Raw genomic sequence first — 13,113 nt, 5'->3', positions numbered from 1 at the left:
TGAGAAACTGTATGATCTCCAGAACTTGTAGAAGGGCTTGTTAAGTTGCTAAGCCCACTTTGTTGCCATTTGTGACATTTGAAGTGTGTGTACTGCAAAGTATCCCTGTAAGAAACGTTCAGAGTGAATCTGACCATTACATGCCTGATGGAATATGCCCCAGAAAATCCTACGCAGCGCAAAAAAATTTTAAAACCGAAGTAACACAGCATGATTCATCCCGGCCTGGGTTCCTGTTATGCACAGCACAGATTGAAATTCCATCTCCCCACCTCAAACTGGGGTTGGTGCACAGCCTTTTCTGCCTGCAGTAATTGCAAATCTGGGAGCTGGAATGAGTGGAAACACTGAGAACTCCTAAAAGACCCTCATGGGGGCACATTTACCCAGGAAGAAGGAGGCTTGGTGGAGGAACGATGCAGTAAATTAGAGGTGTAGTCCCCATCAAACTCCTTCAGCAGCTGTGGCACTTAGAGGTATTTTTAAGCCCTCCTTTTGCTGTTCGAAAGGCTTCAGACAATAACTTCCTAATAACAGTGAGACATTTATAACCTTCACGGTACTAGATGGAGACAGGGCTCATGTTGAGCTGTAATTCACCTGCACAGGCTGCTGGCAGGAGGAACCACGAGGGGACTGACTCGGTATGTAACAGCCAAATTCACCTTGACATCACAGAGGGGAGAAATGGATGGGTCCAGCATGAAAATGAGAGCTGCTTTCTGCCTTACTACACTGCTTTCTGTTGGTGCTACCCCTGCCTTGGTGCTGATGGTCAGGGCTGGACTGTAAGAGGCAGAGGGGTGTCAGAGCTGATGGAGAGAGGATGAGAGCTTCCTGCATGTGGGTATTTTGGAGGTGATTTCCTGACATGAGGCACGGTTTGCAGGATAGAAAAGCCAGGGGCACTTTCCTGGAAAGACTAGCAAATTTTCCTGGCTTCACACTCAAAACTGTTTTGTCTGCCAGCTAACTTCCATCCAGAATTACTGGACCAGAGCTGGAAGCAGACTTTCCATGGTCTTTGGTGGCACAAGTTGTCCCCATATTTCCCATCCCCTGGTTGCAGCTACTGCTGTGGACCTGCAGCTCCTCTTCCCAGCTGGTAAGGACTGCCCACTGGGCTGGGACACAATCACTGCTGCTATTGCACATGCTGGTGTCCCACATGGGATGGAGGTCACCAGGAGAACAGAGCCCTAATGACAGCTCTGCCCTGCATCCCAGGCTGCCCTTCTGCACAGATCTATCCCATGCCAGTCCCTGTTCCACCTACCTTGTGACCAAAAGCTAACACAGGAGCTGTATTATACCTTTCCCTGAGCTCTTTGATTTTCATCGTAATTATTTCTGTAGTATCAGGTACAACAGGGAGCAGGAAGCAAAGAGCATCCCTGTCATTTCCCTCCTCTTGGCCATCCACAACTTCAAAGGGAAGGGAAATGGGTCCAACTCAGTGCATGAATGGAGCAAACTGGGTTTTAAACTGGTTTAGTCATTAGAAGGGCTGGAAGGAGAGTCAGCTCTAGGCAGGTTTGATTGAAACAGAAATGGGAGGGGAAGATCACGTATGGAACAATTTAAGTGACAGCAGAAACAATAATTTGTCAGCCAAACTGTCTAGCATGTATTATACATGTGTGTCTGTTTCTGAGCCTATTTGACAGCAGTATCTGACACCCCCCACCTCCAAGCTGAGTCTGCCTCCACTCAAGAGGAAGATCTCCATGTCTATAAAAATAATAATGCAAAATACCCTTTTGAAAGTAGCTCTTGTGGTAGCACAGGTAGGGCTGGAGCTGTGTTGCTGTCCCCTGCCTACCCAGCCATGCCAGGATGGTGCATCATCCCCTTTGCACATGGTGAGAACAAGGGAGTGGGAGTTTATTTCCTGAGAGATCTTTACTCTTGGCAGCTTTTCTGGGGGAGGAAAGAGAAGAGGAGCATTCAGGCCAATGAGATAATGTATCCCCTCCCTTTCCCAAATGCATCCAGAGATGATGTTCTGGTCTGGCTGTTTCCTTATAGAGAGGGAGCATCTGAGCATCCCTAAAAGGGGGGATGGGGTCCTCCCAAAGAGCCTTTTGTTTACCCTGGATGTCTCAGACCAGAGAGAAATTGTGGATCCCGTGAGATATTTAGGTGAGCAGGAGTCCCTAAGGACCTGACTTCACTGGGGTCTGTGCTACCTGAACATTTTTATGGCTCTGCATGGACCTGATTTCCCCAGATCCCTCTGCAGGCACAGCAGAGCAGAAGCAGTGAGCACTCCTCACCCCTCTTATCTGCATTTTCTGCACTCCCAGGCTGAGCCCTCATCTTCCCTCTTCTGAACACACTGATGCAAGCCTTGATGCTCAGAGCCTCCCCTGCCTTTTGCTTGTGTCCCCCCCTGTGCTTGCAGTATCTGCTGGCATGAGCCTGGAGGACACAAGCATGCAGGGTGACAGGGAAGTTTGGTAGCTTCATGGACAGCTTGGGAGGGGACCAGCCAGCCTTGTTTTAAGTAGCAATTTAGGACTTGCATCTTCATCAGAAGACTGGAGCTGTGATTCAGTACAGCCACACCTCCAAGGAATTTATCCTCCAACTTTGACTTACATTTGCTGTTTTAAACTCATAGCAGATGTCCTCGCCAGCCCTGTTATTGAGGGCGCACAGCATCTCTTGCAACAGCAGAGCAATTAAAGAGGATTTGCAGGTCACCTTTAAAGCATCTCCCACAGCACGTTGAATCTTGTTATAAGTCCTGTATCCAATACTGCTTTTATTTCGGCAGTTTTAATTGGAGTTTTAAATATTCTGAACCTTATGCAAGACACCCAAAGTGCTGGAGATTTTCAGGCCCTCTCTTGCATGACACCCACTCCCTGAAATCCCATTGTCCTTCTGTAGAGCTAACAGTAACTCAGCACCCTGATAATGCATTAGACACTGGATACAGGCTAGAGGCTGAGATGTTTCAATATGAGGTCAAAACCCAGTCTGCAACCAGTTGCCCACTGTGTGATGAAATGTATACTTGGAGAGATTGCCTCTTCCCTTGAGAGTTTATAATATATTCATGCACCACTGTATGAGTTGGAAACTGGGAGAGAAACCAAGAAGGAAAATGATGAGGAAATTCAGCAGAAGGGAGCAATAGAGGGAAGGTTGGAGGGATTTGGAAAGGTAAAAATAGCAACCACAGAAAAACAGAGCAGGGAGCATTCAATATTTTCTCAGTGCCATGAAGAAAGCATATGGAAAAGGAAATTTTCTCCATTATAAAATTCTCCATGTGGAGGGGTTTTCATTTTCCTTAGGTTGGGTTTGTTTGTTTTATTTGGGTTTTTGTTTGGTTGTTTGTTTGGGGGTTTTTTGGTTTTTTAAGGAAGTACAGTATTTATGGTAGGAAAGAGTGAAAATCTCCCTGAAACTTTTTGTCTGAGACTCTTCAAAAGGCCACCTCAGCTCCACAGCTTCCAGCCTCATTTCAGCCTCCCAGGGAAGAAGATATAAGAGAAGAATTGACAAAAATGAGAACTGATTAAATGGAAAAAAGAAATTATCAAAGGGTTACCATTTTAACCAGCTGTGAGGCAGCAAGGCGAGGGAACAAAGAGGCAGGGAAGGAGGGGAAGGAGCTGACAGGATCTGCAAACAACCGCAACCCTGGGTGAAGCTGTGAAATGCTAATGGCGAAGCCGCTCCAGCCCCACTGGGGAAGATTTTCCGAGGAGCCCTGTGCTCTGTGAAGCGTTTGCTGCTCCTCCTCTCCCCACGGTTCATTTTGCTCTGCCTTGTGCCAGATGTGCTGTTTGATTGCAAACCCCAGGGGCACGGGGTGGGCATTGCTTTTAGTGCACTGCATGTATGACAAGGGTGGGCTGATGCATGGGCAACCCTATGGCTCCCAGCCCCATGAATCCCAGGCTTCCAGCCCTCCTGGCTCCACAGATCCTAGGATCTCAGCTCCCAGCCCCATGGATCCCAGCTCCCAGCCCTACAGATCTCAGGATCACAGCTCCCAGCCCCTGGATCCCAGGATCACAACCCCACGAATCCCAGGCTCCCAGTCCCTGGATCCCAGGATCACAGCTCCCAGCCCCATGGATCCCAGGTTCCCAGCCCCACAGATCCCGGGATTATGGATCCCAGCCCCATGGATCCCAGGTTCCCAGCCCCACAGATCCCAGGATTATGGATCCCAGCCCCATGGATCCCAGGATCCCAGCTCCCAGCCCCTGGATCCCAGGATCACGGCCCTGCTGGCCCACACGTAGCTGCGGTAGCACCGTGAGCTCGGGGCTGTAACAGGTGCTTTGCGTCCCACTCCAGCATCTCAGGCCGCAAACATACTTCCTATGACAGTGTTTCTCCTGCACCCTGCTCGTGTTTGTGGATTAAACCTTTCCTCCTTGAGGAGGGGATCCCCGGCAGGAATCCGGGATGATCGCTCCGTGCCTGGGCCAGTGAAATCCCCTGCACAGCGCAGGTAACCTCAGCGTGCGCCCTGCCGAGCCCCAGCTCTGCCCTTGGGGAGCTAGGCTTCTTTATCGCTACCCAGCTCTGGAGCCCAACGAGGACATCGCGCTGCCCACTGCACACCCGGCCGAGCGCGGTGCTCCGAGGGCGGCCAGGGCCGGGCAGGGCCCGGGGAGCGCGGTTAACCCTGAGGGGAGCGACGGCAGCGGGGCGGGGGAGCCGGTCCGTGCCGGGGCGGTGCCTGCCGGGCTGAGGGGCGGGTGAGGGGCGGGAGCGCGGCCGAGGGGCGGCCGCCGGGGGGGCGGGACGGGCCCGGACGGGGCGGCCGCTGCTGCCGCGCACTCGGGCAGGGCTGCGCCGGGCTCCGCGCCGGGAGCGCTGCCATGTTCGGCCGCGGCTCCCGCAAGCGGCTCTCTAGCCGCTCGGTGAGTGCCAGGGGTTCCTCGCCCCTCGTTCCCCGCCCCGCTCCGCTCCCACCTGTGGCTCTGTCCCGCCGCCCGCTCCGGCTGCGCCCCGGCGCCCGGCGGGTCCCCGCCGCCCCCATGTGCCGCTTGCTTGGGGTGCGTCCCCGCTCCAGCCCTTCCCCTGCCCTCTTCCAGCCGTGAGGGTGCCTTTTCCCCCGGGCGTGCCCCTTCCCGATCCCTCCGGTGCCCGTTCCCGTCGCCCTCGTCCCGCAGCCGCCGCTGACTCTGCTGTTCCTTGCAGCTGACGGCGTCGGGGGAGCCGGAGCGGGGCCAGCCCTGCAACACCTGCGGGGACCAGTGCCCGGGCTTCGCCCTGCACAAGTGGAGGTAAGGCCCGGCCAGACCCCCGATTTTCCCCGGCCCATCGCCCCCGTCCCCCCACGCCGGGTCCCGTCGCGGCTCTCCCTTCGCGGCGCCCTCCTGGTTCCGAGCGCATCCGGGGTGCAGGTGTGGCTATTTTGGGAGGGCTTGTGTTAGTCCTGAGCGCGTTGCCCACCCGCGGTGGGGGTTTTGGGGACACGGGTGGGCGACCCCCACACAGGTATGCCCGCGGCCGCCGCCGGTGCGGGGCGCAGCAGGATCCAGATGCGGGACTGGGGTAACTGGTTTGGCGATTACCGACTCGCAGCTTCCCCAGTGCGGTCAGGAGCTCGTCCTGCTGCTCCGGGTCATGCCGGGGGCTGAAGCCGCCCTGTAGGGACAACCTGGGTGGGGTGGGGTGGGAAGGGAAAAATGGGGCTGAAGGGGTTCTTGCGGTCTGCACCAAACCGCTGCGTGAAACTCCGGCAAAAATAGTATTTTTGGTTATTTCTGTTGTCTTTACAAAGATGGTATTTCTGTCTCTTTACGAACCTGACAGTGCCGGTGCCTGATAAGCACAGCAAGCCCTGGCCTTCTCCTGGGTCAGTCCCTTCTCCCCCTCCCCATGTTCTGCTGTCTCGAAATGAGTTCCTGCTGATGTGCGATCTGGGACTCGGTGATATTAAATCTGGGCTGTGGGCCCTGGGAGCTCTACATAGTCTTAGTAGGCCAGGGAGCCCTTGGCGACCTTTTAACCTTATTTTTCAGGGTATACCCTTTTCTCCAGCATCTGCTGTGCTTGGCGTTCCTCCCAGCCTCTGCCCTACTTCTCTCAGAGCTGTGTCTCACCAGATTAAAGCTTGGATTCAGAGCAAGGATGGGGATTGATATATTCCTGTTGAATTGTATCTTAACGTTTAGCCTTGCAAATCATTGTTCCCTTTGGCATTTGCCCCAGGGTGTGGTGGGACGGGTTCCATAGGCTGAGGTCTGCCCTGAGGGATGCACAGCAGCAGGTGGGGCTTGCCCTGGTCCTCGGGCTGTCCCGGATTTCCTCGTGTCCCTGCAGAGCCACTTTGTAATACTTAAAAGTGCCAAGGAGAACTTTCAAATGCAGGATAAGAAGAAAAGCTGTGGTCACCAACAGTATTTCTCCCCTGCTCCAAGGACTTTTGAGGTGCTGTGCTTCATGTTTTTATTTCTACCCTGCCCCAAGGACTTTGGAGGTGCTGTGCTTCACGTTTCGTAATGTTACAGAGTACAACTGTACAGTAGCTTTTGAAGGATTAAGTGAATTTTTATAGGATCCCACCAGAAGCCAAATGGCCCAGCAGAAGGGGCACACAGCTGCCTGGGGAGTGTCAGATGAGAGGGATGTTGCAGCTCTTTTCAGACTGTGCCCTCTGCATTGGCACACTGTGCCTCTAGGCCACATCCTGCCAAACCCCATGTGCAGGAGGAGCCTCCACCCTGCCAGGACTACCCATAGCCCTCTCCTTTGCTGAGGACCCCCAGACCTGGGAGAGGATTTTTGCTAAAACAGTGTGGATTTTTCCAGCAGCTTTCTCTCAGGAGAGAAGTGCTTATGTCCCTCGGGGCAGGAGAAGGATGGGGACCCTTTGGGTATGGGTGGGGTCAGCTCCCAGAGGCATTGCAGCTTTTGTGCTCCAGGGTTTGCATCCCACTGAGCAGGTTAGACCTTACTCCAAGTTTCCTTACACCAGGACTCGATTAGCTGAGAGCCCTCCTGCAGACGTTCCCATTTAATTGCCTTGATGTAAGAGTAATTACACAATTAAACCAAATAAAGCAGTCTATTTGCCAGAACACAATAGAGAGGAAATTCGTTCATTTTTCACTAGGCAGTGGTCTATTAATGCCAGGAATAGGTAAGCAGACAAATTATCCCCAATAGTTTGTAGGTTGATAACATGCTGAGGAGCCTGTGCCCTCTGTGCAGGAGATGTTGCAGTCACTGACTGGTGGGGCTGCTCACCTGAACGTGCAGAATGAGACTGAAAGAAAACAAGAAAACAAGGTTTTGCAAGGAGATCCTCACATTAGGGGTATAAATCCAGATCAGTTGACCTGTAGAGATTTGTAAGGCTTTTTATAATCCTTTGACAGCAGAGTTTTGCTGATAAATGTAAATGGGGTGGTTTTGCTTCAAAGATGCAGAGTGGTGATAACACTTTAGGGAGACAGAATTTATAAACTTGCAGACACTGAAGCCATTGCTGAGGCAGGCATTGTCTATACCTAATTATGCTGGACTGTGTATTTTCTACTTACCTGTGATTTTAGGTGTGATCTGTGCAGGCACTCCCTCAAGCAAGCAGATTGCTTTGTTAGAAGAGGAAGATTCCTGTGTTCCTATGTTGCCTTAACAGCCACTTTTCTCAGAGATGGCTCTGAGCGTTTGCTGAATTTATCATTCCTGGAAGCACAGGCATGCTTCCTGAGACAGGGAAACCTCTTGAAAATAATTTATATTCTGCAGAACTGTTTTCAGAATAAGCCTTCTCTCTACTGCAGGTGATGTGCAAAAAGAAGATGAAAGGGGATTGTTAAAGAATGAAATAACATCCTTGGTTTTTGAAGTTTGTTTTAGAATCTTCGTAATATTGCTCTGAAATTATAATCCCACATTTAAGGTAGTAGGTGAAATTATCCTGTAGCAGTGTCAGTTTATTTAATGCTAATGTGGTGGAAGCAAGGAATTGAAAACACCTCAATCCAGCTAGAGCCTACATCTTACTCCATCAGAGCTCTCTTCTGCACGCCACAGATCTCTGCCTCTCGTTGTGAGGCAGAAATTCAATTTATAGCTTTAAATCATTTAACCCTAAAGAGGAAAAAGTAAGTGGTTTTTCTCAGAAGGTTTGGGGGCAAAGTCCATGAAGACACAGCTATCAAACTATAACCAGGAAAATCCTGAATTTCTCATGGGCTGAGCAGAAAAATGACTCCTTCCTCTCGTCTCATCACTTTCTGCTGTGGTGGGTTGTCAGCAAAGTGCCAAAGGACAGAGTTCATTTGTGTGGGCTCCAGTCTAGAAAATGGAAATGGCGTGTAGGTAACCAAATCCTCATTAATAAAGGTGGCTTTGCGTGGAAAAAGGGAAATCAAATTCAATAAAAATTGAACTCCTTAGGAGCCCGGTTGCTGTTTTCTAATCAGATCTGCATTACATTAAACTGTGTGCCATTCAGCTTGTTAACAAGCTTTGGCATTAAATAAAGCTGTCACTGGAGTTTGGTGAATGAATAGCCATTAGCAGTGTCTTTTGCATAATGTCTTGCAGAGAAAAGCCTTCGAGAGAGGTGGTCCAGGAGCAAGGAAGGGAATTTATAACCTAGTGCCGGTGCAATTAGTGTGAATATGCAAACCTTAAAGGTGACAAATGGTTCGCTTTTGCTGCTGTTAAGCTTACTGTGAAGAACTAATTTCAGATTTACTCCGGGTGAAGTAAAATTACAGCCTTAGTACCCTCCGTTAAAATAGCTGATCCTTCGTGTTGGGAGATTGGCATGTGTTTAGCACACGGAGCCATGGTTTGTTTGCTCCTAGAGAAAGCCAAAATACTCTTGCAGTTCAGCAGACCTTGCTGTTCCCTGCTCCCTGCCTTCTCCAAACCCACCAACTAAAAAGATAGAAGCAGGACATGCAGGTCTCAGGATGGAGTTTGAGCTTTGGTGTGAGGAAGGGGGATGTGCCACCTGGTTTGCAAAGCCTGCAGAGGCAGTGGCATACGGCTGGTTTCTGAGGGAAGGAATTTGGATGCTGTGACAGAGAAGACAATTTTAAAAATAGAGTCTGAAAACCTTTGGAGAAGTCTTTGTTGCCATAGTTATTCTTCTGGTTTGCAGAAGAATTTGAAAAGCAGTAATAAACATGACATGAAGACAAAGACTGGTTTGCCAGGGTTTTAGTTTCAGTGTGAGATTATGTCTTACATCTTTTCTTGGAGCATCTTTTTCCTTGCATACGTCACACAGTCTTTGTCCTTTGGAATCACATTTTGCTGAGGAAGAGATCTGCTTCTCTTCATGCATTGCTGTCACACATTGTGCTCTTAATATCAGTGCTGTGTGTTTGTGCAGCACACAGTGCCTGGCCCTTGCCTTTCAGGGCAAATTTATGTCACCTGATGTAGTATTCAGTAATATTCCTTATTAACAAATTTTGCTGCATACAGTTGGTTTGAGCATTTGTTTATTTATTTCCATAACTCAGCATCTTGCTGTAATCTACTGCAGTTAGTCCTGCTGAAGTCTGATCTCATCCGGCCTTTTTGGATCAGGGAGTGTCTGCAAAGACAAACTTCTCATCTTCTCAGGAGAGAGCTGCCTGGAGATCCCAGGTGATCAGCCCAAAGGGTTGTGATTGACCACTGGATCACAGAAACCTATGGACAAGGAAAAGAGATGCATGTCATGAGACTGTGACCTGAAATGGGGTAGTGGACCAGACGCCCTGTGATGTTTGATGATGTTGGGTGATGATGCACAAATTGCTTTGCAACTCCCTTCTCTGCCTTGTTGACTGTAGGCAGGGAGTTGCTTGTGGCAGTGGATGTTTGTTTTGTTTTGTAGGTTTGTTTGTTTAGTGCCCAGTGCTCTGGAGATTGCTGTGCACAAGAGCAGCAATCTGTGTGTTTGAAATGAGCGACAAATTCTGTGTGTTTGCAGCCTTTGTCTGCATTCCTAGGGCTCTGATCCTGCCCATAGGAGGTGCACCCCAGCAGGCTCATCCCTGGGTGCCTTTGGGTCTCCAGTTTGCTGCCTAGTTCCTCATCCAGAGAGCAGAAACAATAATATTTGTAACGCAGCACATGAACGAATAACACCGAATTCTAAAGCATTTGTTTCTACTTCCAAAAAAAAAAAAAAAGTACAGATTATTGCTTCCATATGTTTTCAGCATTTCTCATAGGTTATGTCTCTTGCACACACACACTCCCAGCTTTTCCCTGGCATGAATAACAGGCTTTGTGCCTCTCTTCTTTAGGATTCAGATATTCCGCACTTCCTTGCATGTTTATTGGAAAGGATTTGGAGATGTGAGAATAGCAATGCCTTATCTTGAATAGTCTGATGTTCCTATCACTGCCATGGTGAATTGTGCTAGCCTGGAAGGTTTTAGAAAATTCATCATTTTGCAGTTGGGAACCTGCTGAAATGGGCAAAATTCAGCCAGTGCAGGTCTAGCCCAGTGCAGATCCATCAAACACTCCTGAGGTGAGTCCCCAAGGGACTGCAGAGGGCTAAGGCTGCTGCTGTCCCTAGGGGACCTATGCTTGTCCCTAGGGGTGGGCAGGAGTCACCTGCTTCCCAAAGATATTGTCACCCTGGCAGAGGGGATGCAAAAAAAATCAAAGGCTGGTTTTATTTGCTGATGTTAAAGCCTCTCACAAAGCAGTTGGTACCATTAGCTTGTTTTTAATTTATTTTTTGTGTGCTTATTTGGTCACAGGTTCAGAAAGGAGAAGCCACTCCCTGCCAGGTTCTTCAGTGGCAGTCAGTGCCCTTCAGCCCCTGTGCCCAGGCTGGTTTGGTGTGGGTGGCTGTGGGCACTGGTGCTCAGCTCAGGGGGATGCTGCACTGTGCACTTGGCTTGGCATCCATGACTTCAGCTCTCCTATTTTCTTACACCTGCAAGATAAACACTTGTGTAAGTGTTTGGAAAATCAGGTCTAGTTTTTGGGAGGCTTTTCACCCCCATGGTAGTAGGGAGAGCAGGGATAATGAGTGATGGCTCGTGCTGCTCCCACTGTTCCAACAGCATCTCTACCAAGGGGTGTCCAGGCCATTGCCATGGGGGTTTGGATGGATTGTGGTGTAGGTATCAGCTTTGCCCTGCCCTGAGACTATTCTTTTCTTAAATGTTTAGTGCACAGTTACATTTAAGGAACTCTCAACAATTTTTTCTGACTTGTGGGTTCCATTTCTTTGTGCCCTGCTGCTGAAACAGCACTTGAAACAGCACTTAAGACAGCCAAGACTGATAAGGTATCCTGTTTGTGTTGGCTGGGAGACACGGTATCCACATTACCAGAGCATTACAGTGTCAGAGGCAGTGTTGTCCCTGGCAAAAAGCCTAAAATAAATTCTTTAATTTTTTGTATGCAATGTACAAAAGAGCAGGTGAGGTATGTATTTGTTTCCGGGCAAGCCCAGGGAGCCTGTTTGAAGTCCTTTACAAGCCACTCAGGATTGTATTGCAAGCACTCAAAAGCAGTTTGGACACTTGTTGATTGAATTTCAGCTGAGCACAGAGCCCTGCTCTGCAGCTGCTCTCACTGGAGCTGCTCTGCCTGGCTCCATTGCCACTGAGCTGCTGGCAAAAGCCAGAAAAGCAGAATTTCTCCTAGGGAACGGGCAGTGTGGGTAGATTTTATGTCTGTTTTGAAGTGGCCATGTGCAATTCTATTTTTATGAATGGTGTGAAAAAACACTTATAAGCTGTTGAGGGATTTGGGCTGATTTTGTGGGGTTTATTCTGTATCTGGTGTGATTGTGAATTACAGTGATGATGGATAGCTGTCGGTAGAGCAGACACACTGAATTCTGAGTTTGTATGATATTTTACTTCTAAACAAATAATTTTAAAATTTGGTCGGGATGGTTTTTTTTGGCACTAATTTTTTTTTTTTTTTGAAAATAACTACAATTGCTTCTTGGTATGCAAAAAGTAGAAATTTACCTGCCTGGCATGAGCCAGTGGGGTTTGCCATCCCAAGGGCAGAATTTGGCCAGTGAATATTTTGCTGGCGCCTCAGCCACGGGGCTGTGCTGCCGGACACTGGCAAAGCACAGTTCCCTCATGGAGCCTTTTGAGATGGATTTGCCCAGGAAAGACCCACAAAACCTGGAAGCAGGATGGATTGGCTTGCACTGGGATCTCCTAGAAGCAGACAGCTTTGGATTTGGAAGCTGTGAATTAGTGGGACATGGTGAATGATTTTATAGCCCAGTGCCGCTGGATGTGTAAGGTCCTGAGCTCCCTGTGCATCCACCCAAGCCCAGGGAAATGGATTAAATCACTTGTTGAAGCCTCTGCTGAGCTGATGAGAGGGAGGAGGTGGGAGATGAAGAGTTGCACTGGTCCTGTGACATGCAAAGCTGAGCTGTCACCCCCGCTGTCGCCACCCTCATGCCCTTCCCGAGCTGTCCCTCAGGCCGCTCAGACCCGCGCTGCGTCCCGCTGGAGCGCGGCCGTGCCGTGCTGCGTGTGGCCTGGGTCGGGCCGGCAGGAAAGCTCCTACTGCTTTATTAGAGGGTTTGCAACAGGCCTTTGTCACCAGCGTGCTGTGGCGTGGAGGAAAAAGCTGCCAGCCAGCGCTTTGGTGGGATAAAGGCTGGAAGCCGGGATTCCCGCTGGAGGGGCCGGGCGCAGCTCTTGGCTGACGCCCACGGAGCGCTGCCCTCCTCTTTGTTGCTCTCGGCTGTTGAGAGTCTGTTCAGTGTTTTCAAGAGTTTTTCTTTGTTTTTGTTCTTTTTCTGTTTGCCTTTAAAAAGTCAATCTTCAGTCTTTTAGCCTTTTTCAAAGACATTCTCCCCACCTCATTCCCCCCGCCCAGTAATCCATCCTTATTACACCAGTGAGTCACTCTTCAAATAATGAATTGCGTTTTCATTGTCTGGCTCGTAAGTCTATCACCGAGTTTAAGGATGGCCGATAGTATCAGCTGAGACCTTTGGCAGCTGGCTTTGCAATTTGTGGTGCTCATTTGGCTATTTGCTTTTTTCTCCAATGAATAATCTCCCAGCCGCGGTGGTGGAAAGCCGGACCCTTCCTGTGCTTGTAGCATCTCTGCGGTCACTATCTAATGTTGAAGGAATTTGTAACATTAGCAGAATTGTCTGATGTGAGGAAAACT

The 13,113-nt window shown here is 49.7% G+C and overlaps 1 protein-coding gene across 1 annotated transcript in view; it reads left to right on the top strand.

The window, feature by feature from the left end:
* The first annotated feature begins 4,756 nt into the window (after window positions 1–4,756).
* The window catches only part of PRICKLE2 (prickle planar cell polarity protein 2), a 103,902-nt gene continuing 95,545 nt past the window's right edge, over window positions 4,757–13,113 (top strand). Inside the window, exons 1-2 of the mRNA XM_077184375.1 lie at window positions 4,757–4,892; window positions 5,173–5,258. Coding sequence (XP_077040490.1) covers window positions 4,851–4,892; window positions 5,173–5,258 — 128 coding nt within the window. The 5' untranslated portion in view covers window positions 4,757–4,850. The remainder of the gene's footprint in view (window positions 4,893–5,172; window positions 5,259–13,113) is intronic.

The sequence above is a fragment of the Agelaius phoeniceus genome, chromosome 11, assembly GCF_051311805.1.
Source record: "Agelaius phoeniceus isolate bAgePho1 chromosome 11, bAgePho1.hap1, whole genome shotgun sequence".
Lineage (NCBI taxonomy): Eukaryota > Metazoa > Chordata > Aves > Passeriformes > Icteridae > Agelaius > Agelaius phoeniceus.
Note: the sequence above shows the minus strand (reverse complement) of the source record. Positions and strands in the feature narration are given on the sequence as shown.